Below are 15,086 nucleotides of genomic sequence, written 5' to 3'. Positions count from 1 at the left end.
CCTAGAATTTGACAGTTTGGTTACTCTGTGCATTAATAAGAACAAAATTCCAGCTACTTTTCTTTTTTCTTCCTATATCATCCTTTTAAAATATTTAGAAAAGTTACTACATTCTGGGCATGCAAGAGATTAGATTCACTACTGGAAACTGACAAAGATATGTCCAGAACACTTTAAATAAAAACACAAGTTGTTTGAACGTCTTGGCTATCTGAAAACAAAGGGGTCTGCTTAAACTCTGGAATTAAGTGGGGAGTAATAAAAACCACAAAAAGGAGAAAGAAAGCAGTGTAGAAAAAATCACAGCATCCTAAACTTTTAGCTGCTAACCTGAGAAGTTTTAAGCAAGCAAAACAAAACATAAAAACAAAAACCACCACCTCAACAAAAAGCCTTGTCCTGATGCTACTCTTTTGGAAATCTAAGGAAGGAGATGTGGAATTATGAGTCTGGAGTGGAGCCAGCAGACTTAATAGTGAGATTCACCGGGGAAAAAAATTCTACATCGATCCTCCCAGGATGCTGAAGCCAAGCAATTTAAGTTAAACCCACAGTTCATAAAGCTTAAAAGGTTGCTCAAAAAATGAACTTGTCTGGGATAATACTAAATACCTAAATAATAATTTAGAGCTCTATGTCTCTTCTAAGACCAGAAAAGTGCCTTGGGAATATGTTTATTCCTTTTTCATTCATCAAATATTTATTAGGTGAGGTAATTTGTTACGTATTAAGTAAAAATAAAGTTGAATAAATTGTTATAGTACATCAGTATCTTTGTTTAATGTGCCCTAGGAGATTATAAATCTTCATAAAGAAGGATCATTGTTTGGCAATTAGGAAAGTTAGGTCGAAAGCCTTGCTCTAGGTTGCTCAGCAACCTTGAACTCGGATTCAAATAGAGTATCTGACTCTGTGTGTTGCTCTTTACTTCAAGGAGCTTACAGTCTATTGGGTAGGTAATAACATACCAAAATAACAGTCGTGTAAAAGACTGAAAGCACTTTATTTATTAGAATATGGAGAAATCAGATTCATTTCAGAGAATCATACAAAGTTTCATTCCTGTAGATTCTGAAGAATTGCTGTGTAGGCTAATGGGGAAGGGGAAAGTGGATATTCCAGATGGAGAGTTTCAAAAGATCCGTATTCAGGGAAATGCACTGACGTGTTCAGAGACTGACAAATAAGCCAATTGGTTGAAGCACCATTTTGTGAGAGGAAATAATGTGTCTGAGGGCTTGGAAAGGTAGATTGTGACTAGATCCTAGAGTTCTTGAAGCTGGGCTTCATTTTGCATTCTGAAGAAGGACGAAAGGTACTTTCTGAGTCAGGGAGAACCTTATCACTCATTCGAGGGGCACTGTGATAGCTGCCTAACAATGCACAGAAAAATCACATACCCTGCTTTCAAGAATTAATATAATAACATTACTACTGAACACCTCTTAGATGCAAAGCATTGAGATAAATGTTCTTTAGATACATTAGCTCATTTGCCTCATCATCCATAATCTTGGTGTGATTTGAACAAAGGTTGTGGAGAGAGAGCAGCAATGCCAGGCTAAGCAATTTGGGTTTTATCCCAAGGGAAAAGGAGGGCCACTGAAGCACTATAATGTGATTTGCATTTTAGCCTAATCACTCTGACAGCAGTTTGAAGAATGAATTGGAGGGAGCAAGTCTGGAGGCTGGGAGATAAGTATGAATGTTCTACTTTTAGATGAGCTATGCCAAACGGACATGATTTTACTGGCAGTGTGTAGGATGGGTCAGATGAGGGGAGATAGTGGGAGGAGACTAAATAGGAAAATACTTTAGTCATATAGATAAGAAGTAATGAAGTTCTGACCTAAAAGGGCATCAGTGACATGGAAGTGGTGGAATCAATAAGAGAAGAAGGTTTGGAATATATTCAAGGCTGTCATCTTAGATGATGGTGCTGCTACCAATAAGAACAGAAAATTCAAGAGGGGTTGCAGATGGGGGTGTGTTTAAATGGAGAGAAGGGTTTTATTTTGGTCAGATTGAGTTTCAGGACATTGAGTGAATGCCTCCAAAGTACAGTTGGTGATGTCGGTCGGGGATCCAAAGAGTGCTATGGACAGAGAAGTGTGTGCCCCTGACATACAGCTAACAGTTGAAAATACAGGAATAAATGTAATCCTGGTGCAGATTATACAGGAAGAAATTATAAAAGATGCTGAGAATGTTTCCATTTATAGGAAGGAAAGAGGCAGAGGACCAGGAAAAGAGATAGAAGAGATAATAATGTCTAACTTTGTAGATTTGTTGGGAAGATTAAATGAATTACATTTATTTTCCCCTGAAATGTTTTGTTCAGTGCCTGGTACATAATGGATACTCAATAAATTGTCTCCCAAACAAATGAACAAACATAAACACAAAACTTCTTCACTTCACTCAGCCTAATTTTTATAGAAGAAAATCAAAAGCTCACATCTCCCCATTGGTAGAAGAGCTTGGCAGCGTTCCACTGAAGCTTCTGGTTCCGCTTGTTGCCCACAATGGGAGACCGTCCCCTGGAAAGGCCTTTCTTGGTGATATTCACATGATGCCCTTTCATCCACTCTGGCCAGTTGCCACGGTTGCAGCGGTAAACAAAACGGGCACATTCCAGGAACAGCGCTGCTCTGGCTACTACAGGCGCTTCCTGAGTAGGGTTGTTAAGGAAAGAGTAATGTAGGATTAACAAACAATGAAGTTGAACTTAAACTGAATGACTATGTACTCTTAGTTTATTTTCGTCTCCGTATTTTGATTTAGTTTAGCCATATTTCCCAGGGTAGTGTTAGTATGGTTACAATAGTAGTGGGGAATCTGGAAAATGAATCCATGAAGGCAAATTTGGGTATTGAAAAATTAGACATTTTAAGTAGCTTTCTGAGTTTAGTTTTCTCCTTTTGGAGAATCTCAAGTAATTTCATGACTCTTTGCAAATTTCAGAGACAGCTGGGATTTAAGTGTGAAATAATTTTTAATCAGAAGGTTTAAAATATGATGCTTTTTTTAAACCTAAAATTAACATGATGCAAACACATATTCAATTTCTAGAACTAGTCGTATGTTAACCAAGGGTGTCAGTAGGCATTTTGTTATCTAGGACCATCCACAAGCTCCAAGGAAGTGCAACTGCTCCCTCATTTTGGCTAGTAAGAAAAGGAAGAGCTTACTACATTAGGCTGAGTTGTGAGAGAAAACAGAGAATAAAATGGGGCCTGAAACGGAAAACAAACAAAAAAATAAATAAATAAATTAGATTGAGTTAGTCTCTTTCCCCAATTTTTCATAAACAACAGACCAAATTCTGCTTAAATAGGCATGGTTTCAATTGAAAATGTTTGACAAAGAGGAAATTGCTTAATTGATAAATGAAAAATAGAGCATTTCTTCAGGAAAATAAAAATATGGCTCCATCTTGTCAAGACGTGCTTGAAAAAAATAAAAGAAACAGCTTTTAGTTGATACCCAGAAACTGGTAAGAGTGAGATATCTACTGAACTCTTTATAAGCCAAAATAATAATAATAATAATAATAATGATAATAATAAGGGAAGGAGTGTGAAGTTTCCCATAGGTCAACAGGTCGCAAAAAGTACATACATCAAAAATTCATTCGTGCCAGTTAAAGAAATATATATCACAATATTAGCTATCACCTCAGTTACCTAATAACCATAGGTTGCTTAGTAAGCACATGTTTTCAAATTGAAACCGTTTTCATCATTCAAGCAATAGCATTCTTAACAATGCATTGATCCATAATGTTAAAATAGGGGCTAATATACAGAGAATATCAATACGTGCCAATCAGTTTTTATAAATTGTAATTCTTAATTATCATAACAACCCTGTGAAACAATATCTTCATTTTAATATTTTTTTAAATGAGGTATAATTTTTCCACTATTATATAGCTGGGAAGAAGTCGACACAGGATTCAATCTCAGGTCTCTCTCATGCCCAGATCTGTATTAGTTCCTCTTTGATATCTACATTGTCTTAATTTATACTCATATAAGCCTTGGGAAAAGATGATTTCTACAATGCATGTAGAAAGTCACTGTTTACAAATGGGACAATTGGGACTTCCCTAGCGGTCCAGTGGTTAAGACTCCACGCTCCCAATGTAGGGGGTGCAGGTTCGATCCCTGGTTGCGAACTAAGATCTCACGGGCTGTGTGGCACAGCCAAAAACTTAAAAAAAAAAAAAAAAAAGGGACACTAATGTCATATAATGTTATTTACTAAAACACAAATGTATAATCACATCATTTTCCCATTTAAAATATATTATAGGCTCAATCTACCTCAGTCATCAATGAATAAAGATAACTGACATTCGTTATTTGGTTCACCTCTCTCTCTATCCCCATCTCAAGTGCTCTGTGGTCCAATTATGTCAAACTGGTTAGTCTCCCAGATATAACATCTCATATGTTTCCATGTGTTGTTTCCATGACTTGCAGAACCTTTAAGCCCCTTTTCCATCTGGCAAATTCCCACTTTAAGCTTCAGTTTAGTTACCTCCTCTAAGAAGCCTTCCTTAATCCCTTCCTTCTTCAGGCAGAGTTGGCTACTTCATACTGTTGAGTACCACACTATCTCAAATACCCTGGATGATTCAAGTAAGTTAGCCCATTAAGCATTTTCTCATTGTCTTAAAACTTAAATGAAACCATCAAGAATTCTAATATGAAATTTATTTATGTTGGGACTTAATTTTACAAAGCATATGTTGTATTGCCATGACAGAGTTAATCTATGTGAAAAGGCAGAATACAAGATAAACACAATGGTGAGACTCTATCATTGATAAAAGATGGACACTGATGATGAGAAACTATCATCAACTGCATTGGTGCCAAGACTTGGCAGCAGGTCACAGGGATAGAAAGACTTTAGATTGCAAAGGGTCAGATGATTTTCTGTATCAAACCTATCATTACTGTGGTGCCATAATATACCGACTAAATATCTATACTCTCTTCTTGTATTAAATATTCATTTTACTAAACATCTCAGATATGCTAATCTGCATCTGGAAAAGGCTGGAATATCTATCTCTAAAAACGAATGCCAGTCTGGAGGGCAAGGCGAGTGATGCAAATTTATTTTTAGCCTGTCACATTTCCAAAAAAAGCAATGGGATTCATTGCTTTATGATGGGAAGACAGAAACAACACTGCTGGAGTAGCATTATGTTATGAACCCTGGCTCCTTCACGATGAACAAGGGTAAAACTTAACCTAACTCAAATGTATGGGGCAGAGGCGGGTTTTTTTTCTTTTAATTGCTCTTAACTATTAGATGGCACTGAGAGGACTAACAGAAGATCAATAAAAAACCCAAATTGTTCTATGTAAGGTTTCCTATGTCGATTGGCTTGCCTTCTTTAGAAAATATGTTTTTATTTGGTTAGGAAGCTCAAGGCGTTTTGAATGAAAAGCAATTTTAATTCTCTGCTCTGAAAAGCTTCTTATGATAAAACCCAGACATCATCAGTTATCGGCCCTAAGAAATCCTAATCTAAGTTGGGAAATAGAATTGAGATCATTAACAAAATAATTCCCATTAATTAACCATACAGCACAACATTAAAGGGAGGGTTGGTTATTATCTGATAAATTTGATCCATGTAAATTGGATCAAACCCAGTAACTTTTGGAAATGTCACTGTTTGAATTAAGGGATGATGACATAGCCTGACTTAAATATTGCCTTCTTATTATAAGCCTCATAAACCTGGTAGATGAAAGCACACTTGGGATGGCACTGAGTACTACCAATTTCTGGGGTATTGTAGTGTGTATGTTACTGTACAGAAAACGGAGGATACTGTTGCAGTACAAAGCTAAGTACTCAACTATGCATCCTAGTAGAAGATACTTAGCAACAAGTATCAACTTCACACTGTGTGTGAAAGAGTATTCAAGGCAGTCTAGTGTGGGTGTGGCTATGGGGAATTATTTTCCTTATAAGTTCCTTTCAAAGTGTAAGTTAGAAGGTATTGATTTTAGGAGCAGGGTTATAGAATACCTTAGACAAAGGATTCTTCGTGGACTTAAAGGAAATTCAATTTTCCCTCTTTTGATGGAGCTTACCTCTTACGGCTCAGTGCAATCTGAAGGAGCAGTTAAAAATGGAGGCATGACAGAATGGATAGGGATGGATTCACATCACAGAGAAAGACAGCACAAATGGAGAAAAATGAATCAGAAGAATGCTGTGTGGATGAAAAGAACCACAGAGTATCAGAGGCATAGTTAAAAGTGAACATCTAAACAAAATTTGATACCATTGGTATACCAATTTTGCTGGTGGTCCTAAATGAAAAGTAGGCATATTTATTCTTTTTTATTAATATGTCTGCCAGATCACCTTTTTATGTTCCATAACACCACAGAGTGGCTTCAATTCCATTACGTCATAACTTCATAGTTCCCAGACAAGCAAGAATCAATTTTAACTAGGAAGATAAAATATTAAGTTGAACCTTATGGAATTTCTAAGTTTGAAGGTCAAAAATAGTAGAATATCATCAATTTCATATGGTTCAGTTTTATATAAGGTGTTCTCTGCAATGGCTACAGAGCTGTCTAGTTAAAATTACAAAATGTCATGCATTATGCAGCATGGATTTCTCTAACATTCTACAGCTAGAAAACTTCAAGCATCAAGCTATTTTTCCTTGACTTCCTTTGGCATTTTCCTGCATTTTATAAGATCGTTATGTATATTGAATGTTTCCTTTATGAAAGTAAAGAAGAGAACGAGAATACTAATTCAAACAGCTGTGCTTTATTTTGCCTGGGGACCTAGAAAATATTGTTACCAAGATATGATGGTTAATTGAAGGTTATAATTGCAATACATTCCTTTACCTGAAGGACTGTATCTAAACTTATTATGTGAGAAGAAACCCTGACTGATCCCGAAAACTCATAACACAGGACGGGAACTAACTGGTTTTAAAAAGTGAATATTTTATGTTGGTGCCTGGGGAATTACATAATATTTGTATTGCCTTACAATAAAATATAGAGCTCTTGCTGGCGCAAGATACCTATTTATTTAAAAACACTGGGAATAAGCAATTATTGTGGTTCTTTGTGTACACTGGAACCTCGTTTGCTAGAGGGCATGTGCTTGTGACTCAGTATTTATTACTTAGCTTGTATTGAATTCTCTGCCTGACTGAGATCATTAAGCAACTGACAGGCTGTCTCTGCCCCTGCCCATTTCTGTAGTAGCTGTGGGCAACAGAAATGATTCAGATGTCAGGCTAGAGGCAGGCATTATTGTTTAGTACCCAGTCTGGTGGGGTAGTCATTTTAACACTTACTCAGATCATGCTAGTATCTTGGGTAAGTATTTTAAAAACCAAATGAGGACTCCTGTTTCTGACAAGATGATGGATTAGGTGTGAAGACAAATATCTTTTGGTTTAGACACCTAAAAATGCTAGATAAAATACCCCATTTGTTTTCACTTTGTTTTTGCTTTTGTTTCTAACATGAGATGATAGACCATCGGAGAGCAGAAATTACAAGAAAGTGCAGTTCTGGGGTGAAGGTAGGGAGAAAGGTGTGAACTAGTGTAGGAATATATGCCCCAAGGGTTTCTACTGACTATGGCAAGACCAGAGTATGGGTTTTCAATGGGCCACAAATTAAATGTCTGGGTCCAAAGTGGAGTGTGAGATCAGGCCATACACACCTATATAAAGCCAATATCCCAGGTGGGTGTCACTTTCATTGCATGAAAAATAAAATGATCTACCCCACAGAATTAAGCTTGCATGACTAGTCTTGGCTCTGGGTAGAAAAGGAAAAAAAAAAAAAAGTCTTAAATGAGAACTTCTAATCAAAATTCCACATTTTCATATAAGTTTGGACTAGAATGGGCACAACTTTCATGCTCCTTGCACCCAAAATGTAGTTAAAAAATGATCTTAGGTTGGTGATGTTTCGAGGTGCCTAAGGAAAAGAAATGGAAATCCTCTCTGGAGGAATACTTTAAACTAGTGCTTCTCAAATCTTCAAACTTGAGTATGCATAAGAGTCACTTGAGTATGCATAAGAGAATATGGTTAAAATAGATTCTTTGGGCCCACCCCCAGAGATTCTGATGCAGATGTTGCAGGGCCTGAAAATCTGCATTTCTAACATACTCACAGATGTTGCTAAAACTGCTGGTCCACTGAATAACACTGCTTCTAAAACAGGTCTTAAAGAATCAGCACAGATAAAGTTTCAAGGAGTTAAGCTTATTAAAAATATGTTTTAAAAAATTCACCATGAGTAAGAGTAGGAAGAAACAGCAAAGTGTAGAATCAGACCCTTTACAAAGACTGTGGCTATAGGAATCATAATGTATCAAACACATCTACAGATTAATGTGGGTATTGAAAGTAGAAGGAATTAGATTATCAAAGTTGACCACGTAGTTTTAAAACAAGAAGTAAATAGAAATTTTACAAATAAAATATGTAGTACTTGAAATTTAAAACTCAATGGATAGATTAAAACAAAAATTAGATCAGTTTTTTTTCAACTTCAGCATTATTGGCCCTTTTGGCCAGATAATTCTTTTTTGTGAAGCATGCACTATGTATTATGAGATGTTTACCAGCATCTTTATTAACTACCAACTAGATGCAAATAGCAATTCCCAAGTTGTGACAATCAAAAATTCCTCCAAACATTGCCAAATGTTCCCTGGTGGGCAAAGTTACCCTTGGTTAAGAACCATGAAATTAGACACAGCTGAAAAAAGAAAAAGTGAAATGGAAGAGAATTAGCCAGAATACAGCATAGAAAGAGATGAAGAAATGAAAAATATGAAAGAGGTTGTCAAAAACAGAGGATAAACTGAGAAGCTCTATCATGCATCTTTTCAGTTTATAGAAGGAAAAATTAGAGAAAATGTGAAAGACACAATCTTTGAAGAAATAACAGTTGGAAAATTTCCAGAATAGACATAATTTGTCAATTACATGATTCACAGGCTTAATGAAATATGAAATATAGGCTAGAAACTTTTTAGTGAAAGTGCAAAAGATCAACAGTAAAGAGAAGATATTAAAAGCAACTGGGAGAAGGAATTGGGGGAGACACATTACCTATAAAAGAATGTCAATTAAGCCAGAAGAGAAGGGGATAATATCTTTGAAGTACAGAAAGAAAATGTTAGCCTATGATTCTAATTCTATCAAAAGTATCTTTCAAGAATGAGACCAAAATAAAGACATTTTCAATTAAACTGTAGCTGAGAGAGCTACTGCCAGTTGATCATCACCAAAGAAATGTCTGAAAGGTTTTCTTCACGAGGATATAGATCTTAGAAAGGAATGTCTGAGATGCAAGGAGAAATGGTGAGCAAAGACTATGCTAAGCTTTTGGGCAAATTTAAAAATCATTTTCCTAACACTCAATAAAAATAATGTCTACTTTATCAATGTTAAGACAAAAACAAGAGAGAACTAAATCTTGAACAATAATTGGGGTTAAAACCCTCTACAGTCTTTTACTGTTTGAAAGAAGAGTAAAGATATTCATTAAATTTAGACTTTGTTGAGTTAAATATGCATGCAATTTTTAAAAATATAAATAGAATAATTTCCAAACTGATAAAGAAAAATGAATAAAACAAAGCTAAACCAAACCAAAGCAAGAGAAATAAAACAAAATTCAACACTATTTGAAAGAAGGCATGAAATAATGAATATACAATGAAATAATGAAAAATGAAATAATGAAACAATGAAACATATACAATGAAATAATGAAATAATGAAAAAAATATGGTAAGTAGGCAGAAGAAGACAGAAGTGAATCTATATAAGTAATAATAATCTGTGCAAATGTACTAAATTTTCTAGGTAAAAAAAGGTCACTAAAACGTTATAAAAATTCAAATACTTGCTTTTTTACAAGACATATACCTAAAACACAAAGATGTAGAAAAGTTGAAAGGAAAGGACTGGCAAAAAGATAGACCAGACCAATGCTAATAAAACTGTTTCTGCTGTATTATTATCAAAGAAAAATATATCTTATATATGCTAGAAATAAACTGGGTCACTAGATAGTGATAAAAGGTTCATAGCACCAGATACTTGTCATACTTCTAAACGATCTGCCTCTAAACCAATAAAACAGAAATTGCTGGAACTACAAAATAAATGGACAAGTTTGTCATCATAGAGGAGATTTTAACACAACTTAGTGTTTGACAGATCAAGTAGTGAGGGGTAAAAATAAGAATATAGAAGACTTGAATATAAAACACTGCACCCTGATGGACCTAGAGGGTATTATGCTAAGTGAAATAAGCTAGACAGAAAAATCTGTATGATTTTACTGATATGTGGAATCTAAAAAACAAAAAAATGAACAAACGAAGAGAAACAGACTCACAGATACAGAGAATAAGCTAGTGGTTGCCAGAGGTGGGGATGGGAGGTTGAGGGGGTAACAGGGTTTGGGTAAAATAAGTGAAGGGGATTAAAAGTTTCATACTTCCAGTTATAAAATAAATAAGTCACTGGGATATAATATACAGTATAGAGAATACAGTCAATAATATTATAATAACTTTGTATGACAAAGTTGACAGATAGTTACTAGACTTACCGTGATCAATTCATAATGTATATAAATGCCAAATCACTGTGTTGTACACCTGAAATTAATATAATATTGTATGTCAACTATACTTCAATTAAAAAAAAAAAAAAGGAAAGAAAAGCCTCTATGTTGTGCCCAACAACTGGAGAATGCACATTATTTTCAACTACACATGGAACATTTACAAAAATTAATAATGCTCTAGTTCATGAAGCAAGTTTAAATTAATTCCAAAGAATCAGTATCTGAAAATGAAGTTAGAAATCAATAACAAATGGATACCTAACAAAACTCTGAAATTTATAAAATTGAAACACACACACTCGTACATATTTATGTAACCCATGGAAAAGGAAACCATTAAATAAATTAAAAAGGACTTAAAAATAAATTGTAACATAAATACTACTTATCAAAATTTATGACATAATTGAAGGAGTACTTAGAGGGAAATGAGTAGCTAAATGGTCAGTTTTTGAACAGAAAAAAATAAAAGTATGAGCTAAGCAATCAACTAATAAGCTAAAATAATAATACAATGAATTCAAAGCAAGAAGGAGGAAAGAATAAAAATAAGGGCAGGATATACTCAATATTTTCTAATAACGTATAATGGAAAATAATCTGAAAAAGAATATTATATATATATGTGTATTTATAACTGAATCACTTTGCTGTACACCTAAAACTACCACAACATTGTAAATCAACTATACTTCAATAAAAACAATAATAAGGGCAGGAATTAATGAATTAGAGAACGAGATATAATAGAGAGAATCTCTACTGTACCATTAAAAAAGACTAACGAAATTGACAAATATCTGGCAAGCCTAATCAAAAAAAGAAAAGGAAATAATTTTAGGAATAAAAATAGAAAAAATAATCACAGATGCTGCAAAGATCAAAAACTAATAAGAAAATGTTATGATCAATTTTAATCCAACAAATATGAAAATGGAGGTAAAACTGACAAATTGCTAAAAAAATTAAAATTACTTAAATGGACTCAGAAAGAAATAGAACTTTTGAATTATCAATTCAGATCTGAATTTCAATTTGAATTTTAATTATATCTAAATTTATCTGTGGACTCAATGTAATTCCAAGAATAAATCAAAAGATTTTCATAGACACTGACAAGCTAATTATAAAATTCACACGGAAGAGCAAAGAGCCAAGAACAACCTAGGTGATGTTCAAAGTTCAGGCTATTAAGACAGAGTAGATTAACTCAGAGCACACATGGAATGGAACAGAAAAAAAACTCAGACTGACACCCATGCATGCATAGAAACCTGACACATGATTAAGATGGTGTTGCACATCAGATAATAAAGTATGAATTAGTCAATATATTATGCTAGGATAATTTTTTTTCATGTGAAAAGAAAAGAAAGAAAAAAATATCCTGTTTTATACACACAACAAATTCTAGTTAAAGACCTAAATGTGAAATGCAGACTTTAAAACTTTTAGAGGAAAATGTAATATGTATTTATTACTACCTTGGGATTTCTTTAAAAAGACATAAAAATGCTAACCACTAAAGAAAATTTTTATAAGTTAAATTACATTACAAATTTCATTAAAATACAGCATAAGGCAACAAAACAAAATGATATATTCTCTAGGGATACAAGCTCATGTGGTAAAATAAAGCAAGCACAGGGAAGATTAAAACAAAGTTCAAGACAGCAGTGTCTTCTAGGAGGTAGGGGTGAGTAATTAGGAAAGGAGATACAGGGGACTTTAAAGAAAGTGGAAATGTCCTATTTTTTAAGATATGTGGTGGATATGTGACATTCAAATTTTTTCTTTAAACTCTACATATTCATGATATACATCCTTTTTATGCTACATTTCATAGAATGTGTTCAAACATTCAGTATAGGAATACCACTAGAATAAAGTGAATAATTTGACCATTTAGTTTTGGTTATTACTGGATTATTTCAACTTTCCTTATGATTCAAAAGAGGACACAATATTATTTTGCTTTGATAGTTCCTAGTCTGCATATATTCCTAACTCCTTGAAAAAAGCTAATTTCCAATCATCACCAAGTAGTTTTATGATGGTAAACCCCAATGTGGATTACATTTGTTGCAGTGAACCTGAAAGTATGACTATATGGTAACCAAATGTTTCATTTTCCGCAAGAGTTCTAGTTTATGTCTAACTGGTATAATTATTGATAGCACTCCATTTCACTCTCAAAAGTGTCCCAATTTGGATAAAAATTATATAACCAGTCCTCCTAAAACTATCTATTTATGAAGCTATTATAATTTAATATGAATTAGGTTTTCTCTGTCCACAGACTAAGGAGAAAACTACGATCCCACTGACTCTCTTATATTCATGAAACTGTTCCTAAAGCAAACTGACATTATGATGTGTTATTCATGCTAATAAATTACCAGTAAATTAGAAATCACTATGTCTGTACATGTTATTTATTCAACTGGGTAAAAAAGGATAGATAATTTCACCTGAAATATACAGAAAATAGACAGAAGTGCCTTTTGTTTGAACTATTTTTGTGCTTGTAGATTATATGAACCTAAAGATAAAATGAGTCCTTTATAAAACATCTCTTTTTAAAAATGCCTTACAGTTGCATTTATTAAATTTACACTAAAGAGGAAGAGTGTGAGGAGGAGCTGTGCTGGACTAAAAACTGACCCAATTACCCCTTTGTAGTCATAGCAATAATGACAAGAGGATTGTTTAAAACAAAAACCTTCAGATTGGCAAGACTTTGAACACTGACATTTCTAGTACTTCTTTCATTTAATAATACTTTTTAATGCTGAAGAAAATTGGAAACTTGAAAAAAATCACATTTAACTTCTATGATGAACGCAACGAAACAATGAAAACTGTTCCGAAATAAAATTACATCATAATGTAAACACTGTATTTAAGCTGCACTTAAAAAAATGAATGAGACATCCAACAAAAGCAAACAATAAAAGAGAGATGGGAGAAAGTGAAGGACTGGAAAGTGATGATGAACTGAACACATTCATTTTCCCCTCCTCTCCCAAATCCTATCTGATGAAATGGTAGAATCTATACCTATGTATAAATCTGTATATCTATATCTATATCTGCATCTGCATATCTATCTGACATCTATATCTATCTATCTATCTATCATCAATCTATCCATCTGTGTCATTTATACCTACATCTATATATATTTCTATATTTGTATTTCTATCTCTCTATATTTATACACACATATATGTATATGACTAAAACCACAAATGCATTGGAAAACATACAGAATATATTTTTTAATAGATCTTTACTGGAGTATAATTGCTTCACAATACTGTGTTAGTTTCTGTTGTACAACAAAGTGCATCAGCCATATGCATACATATGTCCCCATATCCCCTCCCTCTTGAGCCTCCCACCGACCCTCCCTATCCCACCCCTCTAGGTCGTTGCAAAGCACTGAGCTCATCTCCTTGTGCTATGCTGCTGCTTCCCACTAGCTAACTATTTTACATTTGATAGTGTATATATGTCGATGCTACTCTCACTTCACCCCAGCTTCCCCCTCCCCGCCCTGTGTCCTCAAGTCCATTCTCTATGTCTATGTCTTTATTCCTGCCCTGCCACTAGGTATTCAGTATCTTTTTTTTTTTTTAGATTCCATATACATGCGTTAGCATACAGTATTTGTTTTTCTCTTTCTGACTTACTTCACTCTGTATGACAGACTCTAACTCCATCCACCTCGCTACAAATAACTCAATTTTATTTCTTTTTATGGCTGGGTAATATTCCATTGTATATATGTGCCTCATCTTCTTTTATCTATTCATCTGTTGATGGACATTTATGTTGCTTCCATGTCCTGGCTATTGTAAATGGTGCTGCAATGAACACTGTGATACATGTTTCTTTCTTTTTTTTTTAAGATTAATCGATTATTTATTTGATATGACTCATATGCTAATTTTTAAAATATCTTTATTGGAGTATAATTGCTTTACAGTGTTGTGTTACTTTCTGCTGTATAACAAAGTGAATCAGCTATATGTATACATATATCCCCATATCCCCTCCCTCTTGCGTCTCCCTCCCACTCTCCCTATCCCACCCCTCTAGGTGGTCACAAAGCACCGAGCTGATCTCCCTATGCGATGCAGCTGCTTCACACTAGCCATCTATTTCACATTTCGTAGTGTATATATGTCAATGTTACTCTCTCACTTCGTCCCAGCTTACCCTTCCCCCTCCCCGTGACCTCAAGTCCATTCTCTATGTCTACGTCTTTATTCCTGCCCTGTCACTAGGTTCATCTACCATTTTTTTTTTAGATTCCATATATATGCGTTAGCATATGGTATTTGTTTTTCTCTTTCTGACTTACTTCACTCTGTATGACAGACTATGTCCATCCACCTCACTATAAAT

The 15,086-nt window shown here is 34.3% G+C and overlaps 1 protein-coding gene across 3 annotated transcripts in view; it reads right to left on the bottom strand.

Moving 5' to 3' along the window:
- UNC80 (unc-80 homolog, NALCN channel complex subunit) overlaps positions 1-15,086 on the bottom strand; it is a 233,754-nt gene that overhangs the window by 130,238 nt on the left and 88,430 nt on the right. For all 3 annotated transcript variants that reach the window (XM_059927385.1, XM_059927384.1, XM_059927387.1), the window contains exon 23: positions 2,459-2,671. In XM_059927385.1, coding sequence (XP_059783368.1) covers positions 2,459-2,671 — 213 coding nt within the window. The remainder of the gene's footprint in view (positions 1-2,458; positions 2,672-15,086) is intronic.

Source organism: Balaenoptera ricei, chromosome 7, assembly GCF_028023285.1.
Source record: "Balaenoptera ricei isolate mBalRic1 chromosome 7, mBalRic1.hap2, whole genome shotgun sequence".
NCBI lineage: Eukaryota > Metazoa > Chordata > Mammalia > Artiodactyla > Balaenopteridae > Balaenoptera > Balaenoptera ricei.
The sequence above is the reverse complement of the archived record's forward strand: the minus strand, read 5'-3'. Positions and strand labels throughout refer to the sequence as shown.